General features: G+C 34.7%; 2 protein-coding genes and 1 pseudogene across 3 annotated transcripts; 2 read left to right on the top strand and 1 right to left on the bottom strand.

Moving 5' to 3' along the window:
• Window positions 1-817: 817 nt before the first annotated feature.
• On the bottom strand, window positions 818-906 carry BDCG_16236 (annotated as a pseudogene). Its single transcript has one exon. The product of its transcript is annotated as a tRNA-OTHER (tRNA).
• A 3,304-nt stretch (window positions 907-4,210) lies between these two features.
• BDCG_16235 (uncharacterized protein) lies at window positions 4,211-4,435 on the top strand (the record flags this gene model as incomplete). The annotated part of the gene is made up of 1 exon (XM_045425486.1): window positions 4,211-4,435. One exon carries the CDS (start codon window positions 4,211-4,213, stop codon window positions 4,433-4,435), a length of 225 nt encoding a protein of 74 aa, XP_045279361.1.
• Window positions 4,436-16,652: 12,217 nt separating this feature from the next.
• On the top strand, window positions 16,653-17,087 carry BDCG_16234 (uncharacterized protein; the record flags this gene model as incomplete). The annotated part of the gene is made up of 2 exons (XM_045425485.1): window positions 16,653-16,685; window positions 16,782-17,087. 2 exons carry the CDS (start codon window positions 16,653-16,655, stop codon window positions 17,085-17,087), a joined length of 339 nt encoding a protein of 112 aa, XP_045279360.1.
• Window positions 17,088-23,553: the final 6,466 nt, after the last annotated feature.

Genomic DNA, 23,553 nt, shown 5'->3' with positions numbered 1-23,553 from the left:
CTTAAAATCAGAGAAAGAACATGATACTCATGTTCAAGAAGTGTTGAGTTGCTTGAGACAGTATTAACTCTATATAAACACTGAAAAATGCTTGTTCTACATACAGGAGATTGATTTCTTAGATTATATTATTAAAGTGAATGGCATTTCAATGAACAGAAGCTGAGTCTCTGTCATTGAGAACTGGCCAGTGCTGCAGATGTATCATGAGATATAGATATTTCTAGAATTTGTGAATTTCTACAGATAATTCATCTATATATATTCATGAATTACTGTCTCTCTTACAGATCTGTTAAAGAGAAGTGTGAAAGACAGGAAAATGAAACTGTTTACTCTCACTCAAGACATCATACAGATGTTTGCAGAATTGAAACAAGCTTTTACAGATATTATGATACTGAATCACTTTAAGTCTGACTTACTCAGTTAGTGTGAGACTGATGCATCTGAGAATGAGATCTGTGAAATCTTTTCACAGTTGACACTGAAGACCTTTCAATATTGAAAGAATCAGAGAATAATCATCTTTATTATTATTATTATTATTATTCTTCCATTATACTCATATGCAAGCGGAGCTTATGATGAGTCCTTGCGTGATGTTAAATACAGGCCAAGTGTTGATTATACAGGAGGAAATACAGGTGTTGAGACCACGCCAAGATAACAAGAACATAGAAAATACAAAGGAGTGACAATTAGATACATGCGATAATAACTTCCCAGCCCAGGAACATAGAGCAATTTTATTGAAGCGATTTGTACACCTCTGTATTTATTAGGAACCTGAGGTGCTTGAGTTCCGGATTTAATGTATCCCCTGCGGGTTTCGAACCCACACACCTTGGTTTCCCACGCCAAGGCGCTACCAGGTGGCCGCATTAACCATTCGGCCACCGGGGCGAGAATAATCATCTCTGAGAAAACAGATAATGAATTATCTGTGAGAGAAGACTTTTTCACAGAGTCTATAAGATATTATGAATGAAGATCAGTGACCTTCTTCTTCAAGAAGTTATCACTCATGCAGAGAAGATATGATACTCATAATCAGAAGATATTAGCAATTATTGAATTCTTTAAGATCTGGCAATATTATCTCTAGAGTAGTAAGTACTCAGTGCAAGTTCTCACTGATTATGCAAATCTGTGTTACTTCTTGATACTAAAGAGCTTGACAGAACATTAAGTCAGATGAGCAGAGCTGCTTTTGAAGTATGATTTCTATATCTGATACTGTTCAGGTTGACTTAACTCTGTCAATACACTGTCTAGACAGCTCAATTATAATATTATTAATGTGAAGAAGAATTCTATAAAAGAATCTCTATCATCACTGCAGAAGAAGCTGGCTGCAGAGAGTTAAGATTCTCTAAAGCTCAGAAACAGCACTGAAGAGGCAGCTGTGTAACTCAGTATAGAAGGTGAAAGAGAATCTGAATTCTCATGAGAGACTGACACTGAAGATTATGAGCTTCTTGTATCATATCTTACAATCATTGAATTAATAAAGAATAAAACAGTCTACAATCTTTCAATCTGACTACTTTTAAAATTCATTGATAAGTTATAGAAGAAGAATGTCTCTACTACAGCTTGAATTCAGAAGTTGAAGAAGAAAGAATTCAGTTTGAACTTAAAAGAGACAGACTCTGAGTGAGATAGTGCTGCTAAGAAATCAAGTCACTGATAACTAGAAGAATGTGAACTTCTACTACTGAATGATTCAGTCTTCATTTCTTGTAGCAGAGCAGTGTATCAGAAGTTATTGAGAATTCATCATAATAATTCTCATACAGAGCACTTCAGATTAGAGAAGACTGAGAAGCTTCTAAAATATAAATACACTTAAGATAAGCTTCAGACAGATATTAAAGAGTATATTAAGACTTATAATGTCTATCAAAGAATAAAGATCTCATGATATAAGTAATACAGTGAGTTGACATCACTGCCTGTTTCAAAGAGCTCATGATAGAATCTATCAATGAATTTCATAGTTGATCTGCTGAAGTTGACAAGAGTCAAAGAATATGACTCAATTTTAATCATTATTAACTGCTTTATGAAGATGATCAGATATATTCCTACTTATAAAAAGATTAAAGCCTCTGAATTGACTGACCTGTTTTTAGATATCATTATTTATGATCACAGTGCTCTGAAATTATTAATAACAGATTGAGAATTCCTCTTCATCAGCAAGTACTGATTGGCTTTTTACTATCATCTTATGATAAGATGTCTTCTCAGTACTGCTTTTCATCTGCAGACTGATGATTAGACTGAATGCCAGAATCAGACACTAGAATAGCATCTTCAAGTGTTCTGTTTATATTATCAGAATGATTGACTTAAACATCTTCTGATCACTGAATTCACATATAACAATGCAAAGAATGCAATCTTAAAGATATCTTCTTTCTATGCTTATTATGAATATAATTCTTTGTTACTCAGTAACATCATGAATGATGTTTCAAAGAAAGAAATAGACAGTCAGAATGTCAGACAGATACAGAGAATGAAGTATCTTTTAGTGTCAGAAGTAAAAGTGAGATTGAAACTTTTGAATAAAATTCATAAGAAGATGATAAAAAGCATTCACTGCACTTAGAAGTAGTAGATGAAATACTACAATTGAAAACATCTTCTGATGAAGTTCTTAATAGAGAATCAAATACTACTTTCAGCAAAGAATATTAAGACAATGAGACTATATAAGAAGCTCAGTGAGTAGTGGCTAGAATCTTTCTCAATAATAAGAGTGATGAGTAAGCAGACATATAAGTTGAAATTACTTATAGAATTGAAATCAATTCATTCTGTTTTTCACATTTTCTATTTAGAGCTCTATAAGTAATACTCTGAAACAGAGCTGTCTCAGCTGAATAATATTGAGATTGAGAGTGATACTGAATATCTTATGAAGAAAATATTAAATAAGTGAATATATTACAGTAAGCTTCAATATCTTGTTAAATGAGAAGATTATTCATTATCAGAGAATTTGTGAGAACTGCTTGAGTATTTGAAAAATGCTGAGAAAGAGATTGCAATCTATGAGATAACTAGTAGAGACTGTCTCATTACATATCAGAGACATTAAACAAGAAATACTGCTTAAGACTTCTTATTTTTCTTAAAGAATTTTTTAGAGATAATCTCACAGTGATGAGTCAGTGTCTTATAGACTCTGTAGCACTCTTCTTCTATTTTCTCTCAAAGAATTTTTAGAAGTTTAATAAGACTACACAAGTGTAACATTTCTGAAGTGATTAAAAGAAAAGAGATATTTGAAATTAATAAAAAGATTAATATTATTGACTCACAGACTGCTGCTATTCTAATGAGACTGCAGCTCACTGAAAAAGTAAAAAGAGAGATCAGAGTCTACTCATCAATAATCACACTCTCATCAAACTTATTTTTCACTGTTAAAGTCTTCAGTATCAGTATCTTTATCTGCTGAGAAGTTAGTACTGTGACACTGCAGAGAAGCATGCTGTAGAAGAGTATGAGAAATGCATGAAATATTAACTTATTAACTTATAAAGCATCTCAGTCATCTGCTTTAATTGAAGTGAGATTCTCTTCAATCAGCAATTGATTTTCACAGTACTTTCAGTAGTGATATCAGCTGATTTCTTCTTAAAGTCAGTCATTCTGAGGTGTTTTTTTATCTTGAAGATTCACACTTTCATCTTCTTTTGCAGATGAGCAAGAGAGATCTTCTCAGCCTTGATGAAATTCATCAATACTTAAAGCTCTGAGACTCTCACTCTGTACTGCTTGAGCATCTAGACTTCTTATCAGAACTGATACAATGTCTTTCTGTGAAGTAATACTTACAGAGAGACAGGAGTTGTTGTTACAGATGCAATGAAAATAATAGAAGTGAGAGAAGAGATAGATATATAAAATCCCTCTCTTCTTCAGCTGTTTAACACAGTGTAGATAAGTAGTGATGCTGATCAGAGATTATATCAGAGCCTTCTCATAGAGAGAAGATAAAGAAACTGTGAGACTCTGCAGACTCAACTCAGCAGCATTCTGAGCAGGGCTCAGACATGCTGCAGAAGAGAAACTATGAATTAAGCTTCTCAGAGTCACTGTCTCTGAAATCAAGCTCTTTCTGAGTTTCTCTCTGAATGATCACACAGGGTCATACATCACTGTATTGACCAGGAGAGGGGGCGGCGTTGCAATGGCAGTGAGAGAGACAGAGAATGAACTAAACACAGATGAACTGACTGACAGAAGAGATGACACCTCACTGCAAGGCACAGTGACTACTGTCACAGCTGTAAAAGAAGCAGGAGAAGAAGAAGATGTGATAATGAAAGCAATGCTTCTACAGCTCATTGACACTGCTGTCTCTGCCTTCAATCTGGCTTTCTTGACAGTTATGAAGGCCGCCGCCACATCATGAAGACATTTATTCACTAGAAAAACATCAGAATAAGCCCTCTACTGTTCTTCAAGAATGATACTCTCATGCACTCACTATTACAGATGAGAGAAAGAGAGAAGAAAAAAGTATCATGAGAGAGAGAGATCTTTTTGAAAAAATCCTGTCACTACTGTTAGCTTTGTCTCTAAAACACATCACTTTTGCAGCAAATTTCATACATAGAACAGAATATATTAAGAGATCTGTAAGTCACTTATTAACTATGTTTTTTCACATTTCAAATTGATATATAAGAAACTCACTTATCACATGTTTGATTTGAATGAAGATGAGAAAAGAAAGATCTACACAGTCAGTAGAAAAACTCATCTTTGTGTCACACACAGCACACATGCTGTCAATTGATTGGCAACTGTTGTTATACAACAAAGATAATTTCTAATTCAGTAATCTTGAGAGCATAGAGACTATGTTCTTAAAGAGAAGAGCATTGTCACACTCCTGACTGTGCTAAGACTCTATTGCAGTTTCACACGGCTCATCACTTTCATGTGAATGATTTCATTCATTCTGCAGACTGTCTGAACTGGTTTTCAATCACTCTATGACATTATATAAATGTATCATAGAAAGATCTGATTGATGAATATGAGAATCTCACTTCTATATGAGGTCAGCAGATTACTCTTTCTTGACAATGAGATGCTGCTGAGGTATTGCTCTGGCTATTCTTGCTCATGAAATGAGAGAAGAGTATTCACTCATTGTCTATATAGAATAGCTAGATACTGACTTCTCATTAAAGAAGTCAGTGATTTGTTTTACTGCTACTGAAATATATACAAGAGTTACTGTATATCTTATACAATCTTCTTAGTATACTAAGTATCATATCTGTGATATCCTTGCAATAACCCTGTAGTCTATGAGCTCACTATTCAAGCAAGATAGTCAAGCTCACTCATACAGCTTTTCAAACAACTATCTCTACATGTCACCGCCGACTAGCCACCGCTTCGGTTCCGCCACGTTACACACTGCTGCAGTCTCTACACATCTATATCTATTATAGAGATAGAGAGATTAAGATCAGAGATTCTCTAAGATATAAGAGAAATATTTTATCTGAATTTCACAGCTTTATCTGTATTCTTGAATGAAAATTCTGCCTTAATCTAAGCTAGTATAATACTTATAAGATATAAGTAATATACACTGTTAACTTTCTTAAAGACATCTCTGCAACTACTTGAGCTATTAAGAAGAGAGAGCTTGAGTGTATTAATACTATTATAACTTAAGAAGAATTCAAGAACTTTCTACTGAATTAAATTAAAGATCACTGTAATTATAACTTCACAGTAATACAGTAGTTTAACTTATTATATTAATGAAATAATGAGAATTCTTTTAATTTTAATACAAGATTTGAAGAATATTAAAAGAAATTAACTGATAATTTGAATTAATTAAAAACACAGCTTTATCTTATAAAGCTGACTCATAAGATGTGAATAATAATATCATAATATCAGAGTTTATTAATTAATTGTACTGAGCTTATCAATCTGACTTTCTGAATCTATTTGAATAATCAATTCTCTGAGAAAAAGATCAATAAGATCTCTTCTAAGTAATTAACAACAGAATTTAAATAATATCATGATAGCTTTAATGTGAAGAAAGTAAAGAAGAATTTCAAGTATTCTGATTCTTCACTCACTGTGAAGAAATATTAAAAAAGATTTGATAAAGATCTCTGTTTTAACTGCAGAGCTGATAATTACTATGTCAGTGATTATAAGAAGCTGAAGAAGAAAAGAAACTGAGAAGATATCTTCTTAAAGTTAACTTCTCTTCTGACAAATGTATCTGTGAAAGATAAAGAAGAGAAAGAGAAGAATTGATAATTCTCATATCTCTGAGTTCATATTATAATCACAATGCATACTGTCACGCTCCCGGCCGCGTCAAGACCCTGTTGTGGTTTCACACGGCTCATCACTTTCATGCAGATGATTTCATTCTGTCTGAACCAGTTTTCAACTGCTCTATGACATCATTTGAATATATCATAGAAAGATCTGATTGATGAATATGAGAACCTCACTTTTATATAAGGTCAGCAGATTACTCTTTCTTGACAATGAGATACTGCTAAGGTATCACTTCAGCTATTCTTACTTGTGAAATGAGAGAAGAGTATCTGCTCATTATCTATATAGAATAACTAGATACTGACTTCTCATCAAAGAAGTCAGTAATTTATTTTACTTCTATAGAAATATACACAAGAGTTACTGCATATCTTATACAATCTTCTTAGTATACTAAGTATCATATCTGTGATATTCTCACAATAACTCTGTATACAGTCTATGAGCTTGCTATTTAAGTAAGATAGTCAAGCTCACTTATATAACTTCTTAAAATAACTATCTCTACATATCATTACTGACTAGTCACTGCTTCAGTTCTGTATATTACAATTCAAATCACTCAATCTGATTATACATTTGAATCAGTTGAGCTCTAACAGATTAATATGACCTCATACACCTGTGCTGAGACTGACTCAATCTCATTCTCTGAAGAAAACACTACATCATTCTCTAGAGTGTATACATTTCTATCTCAGCAGAAATCTGAGATTTCTGAACCTGCTATATATTTTAACATGAGCTCTTCAACTGCTCTGTCATCACTGCAGCCTCTACACACCTACATCTATCATGAAGATAGAGAGATTAAGATCAGAGATTCTTCAAGATATAAGAAAAACATCTTATCTGAATTTCACAGCTTTATCTGTATTCTTGAACAGAAATTCTGCCTTAATCTGAGTCAGTATAATACTCATGAGATATGAGTAATATACACTGTCAACCTTCTTGAAGGCATCTCTGCAACTACTTGAGTTATCAAGAAGAGAGAGCTTGAGTGTATCAATGCTGCTGTGACTTAAGAAGAATTCAAGAACTTTCTACTGAATTAAATTGAAGATCACTGTAACTGCAGCTTCACAGCAGCACAGTGATTCAACTTATTATATTAATAAGATGATGAGAATTCTTTCAATTTCAATGCAAGATTTAAAGAATATTGAGAGAAATTAACTGATGATTTAAATCAATTAAAAACACAGCTTTATCTTATGAAGCTGACTTACAAGATGTGAACAATAATATCATAATATCAGAGTTCATTAATTAATCACACTGAGCTTGTTAATCTGGCTTTCTGAATCTATTTAAATAATCAATTCTCTGAGAAAAAGATCAACAAGATCTCTTCTAAGCAATCAATGACAGGATTTAAATAATGTCATGACAGCTTCAGTGTGAAGAAAGTAAAGAAGAATTTCAAGTGTTCTGATTCTTCACTCACTGTGAAGAAATGTTAAAAAAGATTTGATAAAGATCTCTATTTTAACTGTAAAGCTGATAATCACTATGTCAGTGATTGTAAGAAGCTGAAGAAGAGAAGAAACTGAGAAGATATCTTCTCAAAGTTAACTTCTTTTCTGACAAATGTATTCATGAAAGATAAAGAAGAGAAAGATAAGAATTGATAATTCTCATATCTTTAAGTTCATATTACAATCACAATTAGACTGACCGTGTGACCGTGTCTGGAACCAGGACCAGATTTTTTGATAGTCTCATTACCAATTCGACTGATCCCATTACACGGTTTTAACATTAGATAGTAGTTCCATACTGTCCCAGTGGGACTTACTGTCTACTCTTGTCACATTTTCCAAATGGGACCATGATTTCCACTTCTCAATTTAAATTATTTTTATTGCTTTAAATGACTTTAAATCTCATTTGAGTGTTACCAAAAAGTGTTACTTTTTAAAAAATTAAAAATAGTCTAAAAAAAACCTTAAAATGTCTAAAAATAGTAACTTTATGCCAAGAATGGGACTAAATGGGACCAAATGGGATCACTTTCTCATTTTTTTCAAGTCATGGTTCCATTTTAAGATCTGATATATAGTCACTTTACCTGTTTTTTTGATAGCCAGTCCCAGCGGGATTCACGCCAAGAAATGTATGAGATCAGACCAAATGGGACCAAACGTGAAATTCATGGTCCCGGCGGCCAGTCTAATCACAATGCATACTCTGAATGAGAAGATATCAGTAAAATGCCTACTCAACTCTGAGATGAATGTCAACTTCATATTCTATTTCTTTTCTTTGATGAAGGGTTGAAAGAAGATAGATTCATCAGATTATGCAAAATTTACAGATGAAATGAAATGTCACTGTTTTGACATAATTTAAGCAAAGTGTGTGATCACAGACTCAGAAGAAATCTTCAAGAAGAGCAGTCTGCTTCTTCACACAGTTAACATCATAGATGAGAATGTCATTCTAGATCTTCTGTGATTAAGAGAAAACAATTCTCTCATTGACTGAGTCACTCAGATATAACAGTATCACCTCACTGATAAAGAGATGATGATAGAGAAATCTGAAGAGTTTCATTGAAAGAATCTTGAGAAAAAGATTGAGTCAATATACTGTGTAGCAGGTGATTAGAACTTGAAGACAGATGAAGAAGTCATCACTCTCACTGCAAGATTAGCAGCAGTATCTGTCATTGAAGGTGAACATACACAATGTCTCTTTACAGATTTTAAGAATGTCTTTTTGAAAAGAAAAGCAGCAAAGTTTCCTGATATCAAGATGTGATATAAGATTTGTCTTGAAGATGATATAACAGCACTGTATGAGTCTCTTTATAACTTGTCTATAAAGGAGTTGAATGTTCTGCATAAATATCTTGAAGAAGTGCAATCAAAGAACTGAATATGTTTATCAAAGAGTCTGACAGAGACATCTATACTCTTTGTGCTCAAGAAGAATGATAGACTATATCTATGCATAGACTACAGAGGCCTCAATAAGATGATGATTAAGAATTGCTATTTACTACTATTGATTGATGAGATGATTGATTGATTATCTGAAGTGAAGATGTTCTCAAAGATTGATATACAGAATGTCTATCATAGAATCAGAGTTAATGAAGATAATGTTTGAAAAACAGCTTTTTATATCAAGTATAACAATTTTAAATATCTTGTTTTATCTTTTGATCTTTGTAATGCTTCAGTCATCTTCCAGATCTATATAAATGAGACACTGCAGGGTCTTGTCAATGTCTTCTGCATAGTATACTTAAACAATATTCTAATCTTCTCAAAAATGAAGAAAGAACATGATACTCATGTTTGAGAAGTGTTGAGTCACTTGAGACAGTATCAACTCTATGCAAACACTGAAAAATGCTTGTTCTACATGCAGAAGATTGATTTCTTAGATTATATTATTAAGATGAATGATATTTCAATGAACAGAAGCTGAGTCTCTGTTATTGAGAACTGACCAGCACTGCAGATGTACTGTGAGATGTAGATGTTTCTAGAATTTGCAAATTTCTACAGATGATTCATCTATACATATTTATGAATTACTGCCCCTCTTACAGATCTGTTGAAGAGAAGTGTGAAAGACAGGAAAATGAAATTATTTATTCTCACTCAAGACACTGTGCAGATGTTTACAGAATTGAAACAAGCTTTCACAGATATTATAATACTGAATCACTTTAACTCTGACTTATTCAGTCAGTGTGAGACTGATGTATCTGAGAATGAGATCTGTGAAATCTTTTCACAGTTGATATCAGAGATCTTTCAATGTTGAAAGAATCAGAGAATAATTATTTCTGAGAAAATAAACAATGAATTGTCTGTGAGAGAAGACTTTTTCACAGAGTCTATAAGACACTGTGAATGAAGATCAGTGATCTTCTTCTTCAAGAAGTTATCACTCATATAGAGAAGATATGATACTTATGATCAGAAGATGTTAGTAATTGTTAAATTCTTTAAGATCTAGTGACATTATCTCTAGAGTAATAAGTACTCAGTGTAAGTTCTCACTGATTATACAAATCTGTGTTACTTCTTGATAATAAAGAGCTTGACAGAATATCAAGCCAGATGAGCAGAGCTGCTTTCAGAGTATAATTTCTATATCTAATACTATTCAGATTGACTTAACTCCACTGATACACTGTCTAGATAGCTTAATTATAATATTGTTAATGTGAAGAAGAATTCTATAAAAGAATCTCTGTCATCACTGCAGAAGAAGCTGGCTGCAGAGAATTGAGATTCTCTAAAGCTTAGAAACAGTACTGAAGAGGCAGCTGCATGACTCAGTATAGAAGATGAAAGAGAATCTGAGTTCTTGTGAGAAACTAACACTGAAGATTATGAGCTTCTTATATCATTTCTTATAATTATTGAATTAATAAAGAATGAAATAATCTATAATCTTTTAATCTAACTACTTTTAAAATTAATTAATGAGTTACAGAAGAAGAATATCTCTACTGCAGCTTGAATTCAGAAGTTAAAGAAGAAAGAGTCTGATTTGAACTTAAAAGAGACAGACTCTGAGTGAGACAGTGCTGCTAAGAAATCAAGTCACTGATAACTAGAAGAATGTGAACTTCTACTGCTGAATGATTCAGTCTTCATCTCTCATAGTAGAACAATGTGCTAGAAGTTATTGAGAATTTATCATGATAATTCTCATGCAGGGCACTTTGAGTTAGAGAAGACTGAGAAGCTTTTAAAATGTAAATACACTTGAAACAAGCTTCAGACAGATGTCAAAGAGTATGTTAAGACTTATGATATCTATCAAAGAATAAAGATTCTGTGATATAAGCAATACAGTGAGTTGATATCACTGCCTGTTTCAAAGAGCTTATGATAGAATCTATTGATAAATTTCATAGTTGACCTGCTGAAGTCAACAAGAGTCAAAGAATATGACTCAATTTTAATCATTGTTGACTACTTTATAAAGATAATCAGATATATCTCTATTCATAAAAAGATTAAAGCCTCTGAATTGACTGACCTGTTTTTAGATATTATTATTTGTGATCACAGTGTTGTGATTCAAAGGTTGCTTAAGCCAGTGTATGATTACAGGCGTACGCCGGCTTCTTATATTGTAATCTCATACGCTAAATTAATTAGTGTACACTATGGCCTCTTTACACTCATACACATATGCTAGTAGTTCGGAAGCAGCTGTGTATACTAGTAGTTCAGAAGTGACTGTGTTATTATTCAACAGTTGTATGTTCTTTCAAACCACATTCTCTTTCATCAGATTTGATCACGCTCATGTGATCATGTCATACACTCTAGCTTCATGCAGATTAGCTCATCACTAGTGTTTCATAATTGTGTGACCTATCTCTGATTCAGCTAGCATTCTGTGTACACTCTCACAAAGAAACTTTCACTATATTACATCACTCATTCACTAACTTTTCTCATTCTTCAATCATCATCTTCATTATTGTCATCATTGAATGTCATTATCTCATTCAAGATTTCTATTCCTTCTTCTGTTCAACTCTTTTCATCTGTTCATTTATTATATTGTATGTGTTTCTGACAATAACTCTCTGTTCTCATAATAAGTATCATTGTAGTGCTTATACTGAGCAGTTCATTAGCAGTAAGTGTAATGCATTGTGAAATATGATCAGAACTTGTTTATCTTCTAATGATTATCAGAATAACATATTATCATGAATGATAACACATCTTCTTCATCTTCTTATACACTCTTGATCATTTCTCTTCTCAGTGAGTTTCTGATCATGTTTTCTAACATGATTTTGCATAGATGCAGATGCTGATATGTTGTTTTTATTCATGTAGAATCTTCACACATTGACAGATCTGTATTCACTGATGATAGTGAACCTGATGTTGTATTCTTGATTGAGAACTTGAAGAATGTGATAATAAAGAAATTATCTATGTCATATGTGACTGAGTCTCCTGCATTCTTTCTTACCTCTTCTACTGCTTCTTTCTCTGCTGCTTCTCTCTCTGTCTCTTTCTCTGTCACTTCTCAATCTTCTACACTTGTCCCTGTGTCTGGTTCTCCCGCTCCTGCTACTCCTGTTTCTGTGACCTCTGATTTTACTGTCTCTGCTTTCATTACTAGCTCTTCTCATTTCAAGAAGATATTGCATAGACTTAATGAACTACATCTCTCAGTATGTACACTTCTGCTCTTCTTACTGACTTTCAGAATGATTTATTATATAAAGATGATATACAACACAACTATCTGAAGCTCAGTCACAGACACTGATTATTATATTCATTTTAAATATTCATGATAAGACAATTATTCATTCATATCAGAGAATTATTTCTCTTCTTAACAGTGTTAAGATTGTAAGTCTTTTTCTTTTTCATCTTTTCTTTCTGACACTGATTTTTCTGTTCTTAGAGAAAATTATTATGAGTTTTACTATGTATGAAGTTGTAGTGTTCACAGATATCAAGAAGCTTTTTACAACTGTAAAGTTTAACATTGCAGAGACATTCACTCTGGCAAATTTCTTTGAAATGATAGATTCATATCAGCCTATTCTCTGATGTCTGTCATCTGACTTTGTGATGCAGGCAAAAGATATCCATGTTTTCAGAAATGAGAACACAGATGTTGTACTCTTTTACACTCACAGATGTGAGGCTTGTACACCTTGTCTGAGATGTTGTTATAAGAATGAGCTGTTCACATGCTGCATTCTGCTTCCTGCATTTCTCTGTGTCTCTCTCTCTCTTTCTGAGAAGCCTTGTGTGTGTTGTAATTGCATGTACAACTCTAAGATCAGTGAGTGTTTATTTAGTAACTGTTCTCATCTCTGATTTTGTAATTTTCATACACTAACAATGATTCTTAGTTGCTCTGATGTCAGAGGCCATTCTGATCAAAGATGATAATGTCACTGAAACTACTCTCTTCTACTCTCAAGCTTCTTCTGTTGCTTTCTCTTTCTCTTCTGCAGGGAAGGCTGTGTGTACACTGAGTTGTAAGTGTTTGACCTCAGATAGCTTCTGTCATTTGTTCAGTTCTGTGTCTCTCTCTTTCATTTCTTCTGTCTCTGCTCTCTCTTTCTTGACTTCTGATTCTGTGAGTTCTGCACTCTTCTCTAATTTTTCTATGCATACATGTATGCATTCCTATATTGGCATTCCAGTCAATCTTGTGATAAATAACATTAATGTTGTATACAGAGCAGTAGAGGAATCAGAGACATGCATGACATTGTTGTAAGAGCAGCTTGCAGCTCTTGAATCCCTTGCAGACCTTGAGTTTTGAGATTTCCTTTGTTTTTGATGTTTTTTGAGTGATGTGGTGTTGAAAATAGATTAACATGTAGTGTATGAAAATGAATGAGATGTGTATAATAACATTTGTCTTTTTGCAGCTGATTCTTACAGTTGATGATTAATTCATTATTCCTTTTCTTTTCTTACACTTTTTCTTTGTCTACTAGTCACTACTCTTACACAATCTCTATATAATACAGTGTTTAGTGACTAGGTTCAGCAGCTTTCATCTTTGTGATTCTGTCTCATGCATTATACTATCTCTCTTCACCTGCTCAGATCACTACAGTGAACAGCTCATTAAAACTAACCTCACTCAATCTCTGAGCATTTTCAGGAATTGAGATGACTTGATCTCATGTGTTTGTAAATGTTTCAGATAGTTCATCCTCTGTGATCCCTGCAATTGAACTGATATAAACAGTTAAATTTAACTCTGAATTCCTTTTTCTTCTGTAATCTGACTCATGTGCAAGTCTGCTGCTTTGAGACTACTCTTTATCACATTGCACTTACTGTCTGCAGTGTGTTATTGTACAACTGGCTACAGTCTCATCACTTATTAAAGTATGACATTCATCTGATTTCTTCATTTCTTCTCATTCTTTTCTTATAATTGTGAAAAGATCAGAATAAGTGAGATCATCTGATTTGTAAGTATCTATGATTTCTCTTACTTTATAAGACTTTTCAATTGTAAGCTTCTTCTTTTTCAATGCTGATAATAGTGCTGCAGATAATTATAATTCACTTAAGTTTTATATTTTTGCTTTCATAAGTCATGAATTATTGATTAAGTTGTATAAGATCTGTCTCTCTGATTCTTTCAATGTGTATATTCTCAGAGAATGTGATTTGAGTATTTTATATGACTCAAATCATCTAGGTTGGAACTTCTCAGAACTCTCATTGTGTATAAGAACTTATATTCTTATCTTGAGACTTGATTTCTTAACAAGTGAGTCTCATATTCTTTTCAATTGAATTGCTTAGTTCAGGAGTAACTTGTTAGCTTTTGTACATGTGTGGCTGATCTCTTTCAATCTTGATTTCATGTCTGCAACTGTTGTGTCTGCAACTGCTGTTTCTGCTGTGTCTGCAACTGCTGTTTCTGCTGCATCTGCAACTGCTGTTTCCTTCTCCACCTTTTTCAAAGCATTCTCTGAGATGCGCGGATGCAATTCATACAACAGGTAGAATGATGAACACTTGAAGACTGCATGCTGTTGAATCCGTGTGACTAATAGCATCTGACTGAGATATTCATTCTATAATCTTGTAGGCTTGCTCACTAGATATTTCATCAGCATGTTGTCTAAGATTTCATTCAAGTGTTTCATCTTCTCATTTATCTGCAGATGATATGACATTGTTCTACAATGTCTTGTCTGTAACTGACTCATGAAATGCCTCACTGCTTCTTCTATGAGATTCACACTGTTATCAGTTAGAATCTCACACAGCATTTCATAGTTGATATAGATCTCATTATGTAGAAACTTTATCATCATCTTCTTCATCATCTCTGAAACTGCTTTCACAACTGATCAGTCAGTAGTGTAGTCAATAGCAGTAATTATTCATCAATTTTCATTTAATGTTTGCAGTAATATGTCTATGAGATTCATCTCTCATTGTTTAAACAGTTGTATTGTACACTTCATCTGATGTTATACTTTCTCATATTCTAATCCTTTCTTAGATTCTTTTACAATCTGGCAATTCAGGCACTTGTGAGTGTATATCTGAATGTTCTTAATCATACTTGATCAGTACACTCTTAGTTTAAGTACATTTATAAGTTCAGAGCTTTCTAAGTGACTGAATTCCTTGTGCATGTGAGTCACTAAGTCACATTGAAATGAAGATTCTAGATAGAGAGCTTCTGTGTATTCTAGATTGTGATAAAGCACAATGTTGTTTTTCAATTTTCTCAGCTTGAAGTTTGAAAGCATCTCTTCTACTACTTTCATGAGATGCTTATCATCTGACACCTTGTCATTCTTCAAGTAAGAGATCATAGTATTCACTCATTCTGATTTCTTGCATTCTCTCAGTATGTTTAATGTGAATATCTCTTATGCCTGATTCACAGAACTCTTACTCATGAAATCAGATCTGTGACTGATTATATCAGATATTACTGTGTCTGATCTCTTTCAGTATTTAATATGAAGATTGTACACTTGAAACTCTGAGATTCAATGTACTAAGCATTTGAAAGATTTTGTTATTAATTATAGATAGATGAGGCTTTTGTGATCTGTGATCACTGTTGTTATATGCTCATTGTTGATATATCTATCTCATAACATTGTGGTTCGGAAGAACGTACGACTGTCGGATAATAACGCGGCCGCTTCCGAACTACTAGTGTACACGTATGAGTGTAAAGGGGCCATAGCGTATGCTAATTAATTTAGTGTATGAGATTACAATATAAGAAGCCAGCGTACATCTGTAATCATACACTGGCTTAAGCAACCTTTGAATCACATCTGGTAGCATGTCTAAAAACCGGTGAGAAGCACAGGCTCCTCCAGAGCATGATAATTCCACCTACAAAGTGATTCATAGTTATCATGCCAGTGTGGTTCTAGAATGTCTCAAAAGATAGTGTATGAAGAGCAGTGAGCAGAAGAGCATTCAATTGATGCTGCTGCTTCACTTGTTAAGAGAAAACTCCACACCCAGGCAAATGCCACATATGCGAACAGATGAGGTGTGAGAAAAGGAATGAGAGCAGTGAACCAGATTCAAAGGAGTTCACTCCCTACTCAAAAGAAGAATAAAAGAAGAGGGTGGCCATCACCAGAGTTGTACAATGATAACAGAAATCATATAACAATATAGCAATAGAATGGTATAGTGATATAATGATACAGTGATATAGTGATATAACAATAGACATTGTACAATCAATGAGAAACCACTGAGATGAATATCTTCCCTAGCTGATATGAACAACACTCTTCTCTGCTACCTGAACTGGAAGATATGCAGAACCTCTCAGAGGGTTTACTCAAAGCAGTAAGAAAAGCAGCTGAGACTGCTGAACCAGAATTGAAGCTTTGTACACATACAAGGATTCTAAATGAGATTGAGGCCTTGCATACACAGTGACAGGCTGAGATGGAAGTCAAACAACAATTGGCATTCACTGTGAATCAAGCATTCACTATGAAGAGCTTCACCGATGCAATCACCACCATCAATAAGAATAGAGAAAACCAGATCTTAGGCCTGCAGCAGAAGATTGAATGTTTACACAGACAGGTGACTACACTGAACCTGAAGGTCTCACCACAATTGTTCACAACCTCTTCAGGAGTGTACACATCATCAGAGACCACTGTGCAGGATGAGAATCTGAGCATGAAATACATCAAGTCAGAAGATCTGCTGAAGTCATCAAGCTTCAATGATGACTGAAAAAATGATGCTGCAATCAGCTGGCTAAGTCAGATGCAATTCTATTATTGAATTGAACATGAACTCACAGACAGACAGTTAATAAAATTTCAACAAGTCTTAAGATCTGCTGTGTTTCTATGTGAAAAAGTGAAGTCATTATAAATGACTGATGAAAAGATGAATCTTGCAGACCTGAAGTGATATTCATTCTCATGAACATGGAATGAGTTTTCCAAGTGAATCTTGCACAACTTTGAGAAAGTGAATATATGAAACAAGCATTATAAACACTTCACTGAGTGTAGATAAGTGAGTAATCTTACATTATACTTCACACACTTCAGCTTACACTATCTTATGTTGAATGAAAAGCTTTCAACATCTTTCTGTTTACAGATCTTCATTCATGATCTTACACCTGAGTTGAGAGTGAAGTGAAAATGCTTAACCTCACAGCCAAGCACAGTGAAAGAAGCATACAACATTCTTATCATACAGGAACAAGTGAGTCAATTGCAACAGAAAATACTGCAATTAAGTATATCTCAGTGAAGAACAGATAATCAGACTTCTATAACACAAGCTATACACTCAGACATAATGAATCTAGATCTGAATGCTATTGCTAAAGCACTGAATCCCTCAAAAAAGAGATTCTCTGAGTGGAAATCTTGATGTTATAAGCATTGAGCTTGTTTCAACTGCAGACATCAAAATCATGATGCAAAAGATTGCACTCAGCATGCACAGTCAAAAAACTAGCAGAATCAGTGAGCTCAGAGATACTCACTGATATTCTATGAAAAGTCTTCAAAGTGAAAGAGATGCCTGTGTTAGATAACTCTCTGAATTCTGTGAATGCAAAGAAGAAGCAGGCTTCTGACTGAGATGTGAGCGAGGATGAAGTGAACACTCATCTCAATGCCTTGAGGCCTGAAATGTTAATGTATAAGAGGCACTTGAATAAGAATTGAGAGATGGCTGCAAAAGTGTTAGCAGACACAGAAGCTTTGATACAATATATTGATAATTATATAATCTGAAGATTGAAAGAGGTCTGCTGAGTGAAGAATCTCTGACACATAAGATTATCTGATAATTAATATTTGATATCATCTGCAAGAGTAAGAGTTCCCTTGCACTTCAGAGAATGATCTTGCTATATTTAGGCATGAGAGCTGCAGAATGTGAAATACAACCTTATTCTCAGACTTGATTAGTTTCAAAGATTCAACTCACAGATTCAATGATGTACATGTCATATGCAGTTGACTGATAGGAAGAAAATGGTTCATACAATTCTACTAACTGATATGAGAAGAACATTCCACACCTCTGATATAGAAGGGTTAAATCTGCTTACATATTAACAAACAAAGAGAATGATTCACAAGACCTCATCTGAAAGCATTCTGTATGTCATACAGGACCTGGAAGTGAAGAAAATCAAGATAAAGAATATGCAGGAGGAAAAGTGTATGAAGAAGCTTCTGAAGAAGCATGAAAAGATCTTCTGAACAGATCTTTCACTGAAATTGCTGCTGAAACAAGGATTTGTATATGAGATTGACACAGGGAATGCAAAACCAGTCAATCAGAATGTATATTCTCTGTCACAAATGTATCTCAAAGAACAGAAGCATCAGATCACAGACCTTCTAGAACATGATCTTATACAATCCTCATCAAGCATGTGAGGCTTTCCAGTTCTATTTATGAAAAAGGCGGGTGAGAAGTGGCAGATGTGTATTAATTATCAAGCACTTAACAAGCTTATAATCAAGAATGAATATTCACTGCCACAGATTCAACAACAGTTGAATACAGTCAGAAACATCTGATATCTATCAAAGATTGATCTTCTCTCAGAATACTGACAGATCTGTGTAGACAAACTGTCAGTTCTGTGAACTGTGTTTAATATGCAATGAGAAAAGTTTGAATTCCTAGCAATGTCATTCAGTCTGACAAATGCACCTGCTATCTTTCAAACAATGATGAATACAATTCTTCATAAACAGAATGAAACCTCATATCTTATATATCTCAATGACATTCTAGTCTTTTCAAACTCATACAATAAACATCTGAAGCATCTTGATGAAGTGCTTACAACTCTGACAGAGTATAAGCTCTACATCAAATCAATCAAGTGTGTGTTTGAAATGAAAGAGTTGGAGTTCATGAGACATGTAGTGAGTGATGACTGTATACACCTTATCTTGAAGAAATTGAATATCATAGCAAATTGATCATAGCTGAGAAACATACATCATGTACAACAGTTCCTTGAGTTGGTCTCATATTATCACAGATTTATCAAGGATTTCACATGAATATCTGCACCACTCTCAGATCTCTTAAGAGAAATGAATGCAAATCTGTGAAAGAAGAAGTTTCATTCAATCATCTGAAATACTGTGTGTGAAGAGGCTTTTCTCACACTGAGAGAACATGTAATAACATTCTCAGTGCTTATTCAATCAGATTGTAATAAACCTTTCTACATTGAGACAGACACATCTGAATAAGCTATTAGAGGTGCTCTTCTACAGATGAGCAAGGACAGCAAGCTGCACTCAGTGATGTATGATGATAGAAAACTATCAGACACCGAGCTCAATTACTCAGTGTATGAAAAGAAATTACTAGTGATCAAGCATGTGCTGGCATTGTGAGATAGATATATTGACAACAGGCATATAACAACAGTGATCACAGATCATGAAAGCCTCATCTATCTACAATCAATAATAAAATCTTTCAAACACTTAGCACATTGAATCTCAGAGTTTCAAGTGTATAATCTTCATATCAAATACTGAAAGGGATCAGATGCAGTGATGCTGAATGCAATCAGTCACAGACCTGATTTCATGAGTGAGGGTTCTGCAAATCAGGCACAAGGGACATTTATGTTAAATGCACTGAGAGAATGCAAGAAATCAGAATGAGTGAACACCATGATCTCTCACTTGAAGAATGGCAAGATGTCAGATAACAAGCGCCTCACAAGAGTAGTAGAAGAGATGCTTTCAAACTTCAAGCTGAGAAAATTGAGAAATGAAAATAATGTTGTGCTTTACCGCGATCTAGAATATGCAGAAGCTCCCTATCTAGAACCTTCATTTAGACGCGACTTGATGACTTGCATGCACAAGAAATTCAGTCACTTAGAAAGCCCTGAACTCATGAGTGTACTCAAATCAAGAGCATACTGGCCAAGCATGACTGAGGACATTCAGGTGTACACTCATGAGTGCCTGAATTGCCAGGTCGCGAAAGAATCTAAGAAAGGGTTAGAATGTGAGAAAGTATAACATCAGATAGAGTGTATGATACAATCATTCAAACAATGAGAGATGAACCTCATAGACATATTACTGTGAACATCAAATGGAAATTGATGAATAATCACTGCTATTGATTACACTACTGGCTGGCCAGTTGTAAAAGCAGTTTCAGAGATAACAGAGAAGGTGATGACAAAGTTTCTACATAATGAGATCTATATCAACTATGAAATGCCGCGTGAGATTCTAACTGATAACAGTGTGAACCTCATAGAAGAAGCAGTGAGGCATTTTGTAGACCAGTTGCAGACAAGACATTGTAGAACAACATCATATCATCTGTGAATGAACAGAAAGATGAAACACTTGAATGAAATCTTGAGCAACATGCTGATGAAATATCTAGTGAACAAGTCTACAAGACTATGAAATGAATATCTCGGGCAGGCGCTATTGACCACACAGATTCAACAGCATGCAGTCTTCAAGTATTCATCATTCTACCTGTTGTATGAATTGCATTCACACATTCTGAAGAATGCTTCAGAAAAGGTGGGGGAGAGAGCAGTTGCAGACACAGCAGAAACAGCAGTTGCAGACACAGCAGAAACAGCAGTAGCAGTTGCAGATGCAACAGTCACAGACGCGGAACCAAGATTGAAGAAGATCAGTCATGCATGTGTAAAAGCTAACAAGTTACTCCTGAACTGAGCAATTCAATTGAAAAGAATATGAGACTCACTTGTTAAGGAATTGAGTCTCAAGATGAGAACATGAGTTCTTGTATATAATGAGAGTTCTGAGAAGTTTCAATCTAGATGATTTAAGTCATATAAGATACTCAAATCATATTCTCTGAAAACATACACATTGAAGGAATCAGAGAGATGAGTCTTACACAACTTAATCAATGATTCATAACTTGTGAAAGCAAAGATGCAAGACCTGAGCAGATTATAATCATCTGCAGCACTATCATCAGCATTGAAAAAGAAGAGACTTACAATTGAAAAGCCTCACAAAGTAAGAGAAATCATAGACACTTACAAACCAGATAATCTCACTTATTTCAATCTTTTCACAATTATAAGGAAAGAATGAGAAGAAATGAAGAAATCAGATAAACATCATACTTCAATAAGTGATGAGACTGTAGTCAGCTGTACAATAACATGCTGCAGACAGTAGATGCAACACAGTAAAAAGCAGTCTCAAAGCAGCAGACTTATACATGAATCAGGTCACAGAAGAAAAAGAAATTCAGAGTTGAATTCAACTGTTTACACCAGTTCAATCATGGAGATCACAGAGAACAAACTATCTGAAACATCTACAGACATATGAGACTAAGCCATCTTGACCTCTGAGGACACTCAGAGATCAGGTGAGGTTAGTTTTGATGAGCTGTTCACTGTAGTGATCTGAGCAGGTGAAGAGAGACAGTATAATATGCAAGACAGAATCACAAAGATGAAAGCTGTCAAACCTAGTCATTGAATGCTGTATTATATAGAGGTCATATAAGAGTAGTGACTAGCAGATAAAGAAAAAGTGTAAGAAAAAGAAAAGAGAATAATGAATTGATCATCAACTGTAAGAGTCAGCTGCAAAAAGATAAATGTTATCATACATACTTCATTCATTTTCATACATCACACATTTAATCTATTTCCAACACCACAACACCTGAAAAACGCCAAAAACAAAGGAAATCTCAAAACTCAAGGTCCGCGAGGGATTCAAGGGCTGCAAGCTGCTCTCACAACAACATCATGCATGTCTCTGATTCCTCTACCACTCTGTGTACAACATTAATGTCATTTATCACAAGATTGGCTGGAATGCCAATATAGGAATGTGCATGCATACATGTAGAGAAATTGAAGAAGAGCATGGGACCTGCAGGACCAGGAGCCAGGGCAGGGGGGACAGAGATGAAAGAAACAGAAGGAGGAGGAGGTGCAGGACCAGATGAACAACAGCAGGAGCCACCCGGGGCCAAACACTTATGACCCGGTGTGCGCACAACCTTCCCCGCAGGGGAGGGAGAGAGAGAGGAAGTAACAGAAGAAGCTTAGAAGTGGGAGGGGGTAGTCTCAGCAGCATTATCATCTTTGATCAGAATGGCCTCTGACACCGGAGCAACTAAGAACCATTGTTAGCATCTGAAAATTGCAAAATCAGGGGTGGGAACAGTTACTGAATGAACACCCACTAGTCTTAGAGTTGTATGTGCAATTGCAACACGCATGAGGCTCCTCAGAAAGAGAGAGAGAGACACAGAAGAATGCAGGAAGCAGAATGCAGTGTGCAAACAGCTCATTCCCATGATGACACCTCAGACAAGGTGTACAAGCCTCACACCCGCAGGTGTAAAAGAGTACAACATCTGCATTCCTGTTTCTGAAAACACAGATATCTTTTGCCTGCACCATGAAGTCAGATGACAGATATCAGAGAATAGGCTGATACAGATCTATCATTCTGAAGAAATTCATCAGAGCAGATATTCTCACAATGTTGAACTTTACAGTTGTAAAAAGCTTCTTGATATCTGTGAATGTCATGACTTCATGCACAGCAAAACTCATAACAATTTTCCCTAAGAACAAGAAAATCAGTGTCAGATCAAAAAGATGAAAAGAAAAAGACTTACAATCTTAACACTGTTGAGAAAGGAAGTGATTCTCTGATATGAATGAACAATTGTCTCATCATGAATATTTAAAACAAACATAATAATCAGCATCTGCAACTGAGCTTCAGATAGTCATGTCATACACAGTCTTCATACAATAAATTATTCTGGGAGTTGGCAAGAAGGGCGGGAGTGTACACACTGAGAGACATGATTCATTAAGCCTATGCAACATCTCCTTGAATCAGGAAGAGCTGATAACAAAAGCAGAGGCAGCAAAATCAGGAGTGACAGGAGTGAGGGTCACGGGAACAGGGAGAGAGGAGGATGCAGGAGACTCAGTCACACATGACACAGGCAATTCCTTCATTATCATGTCCTTCAAGTTCTTGACCAATGATTCAACATTGAGTTCACTATCATCAGCAGATGCGGATCTGTCAACATGTGATGATTCTACACAAATAAAAACAAACATATCAGCATCTGTGTTCATATAAAATCATGCCAGAAAACATGATCAGGAACCTGCTGAGAAGAGAAACAGTCAAGA

The sequence above is a fragment of the Blastomyces dermatitidis genome (genome assembly GCF_000003525.1).
Source record: "Blastomyces dermatitidis ER-3 genomic scaffold supercont1.1, whole genome shotgun sequence".
NCBI lineage: Eukaryota > Fungi > Ascomycota > Eurotiomycetes > Onygenales > Ajellomycetaceae > Blastomyces > Blastomyces dermatitidis.
The sequence above is the reverse complement of the archived record's forward strand: the minus strand, read 5'-3'. Positions and strand labels throughout refer to the sequence as shown.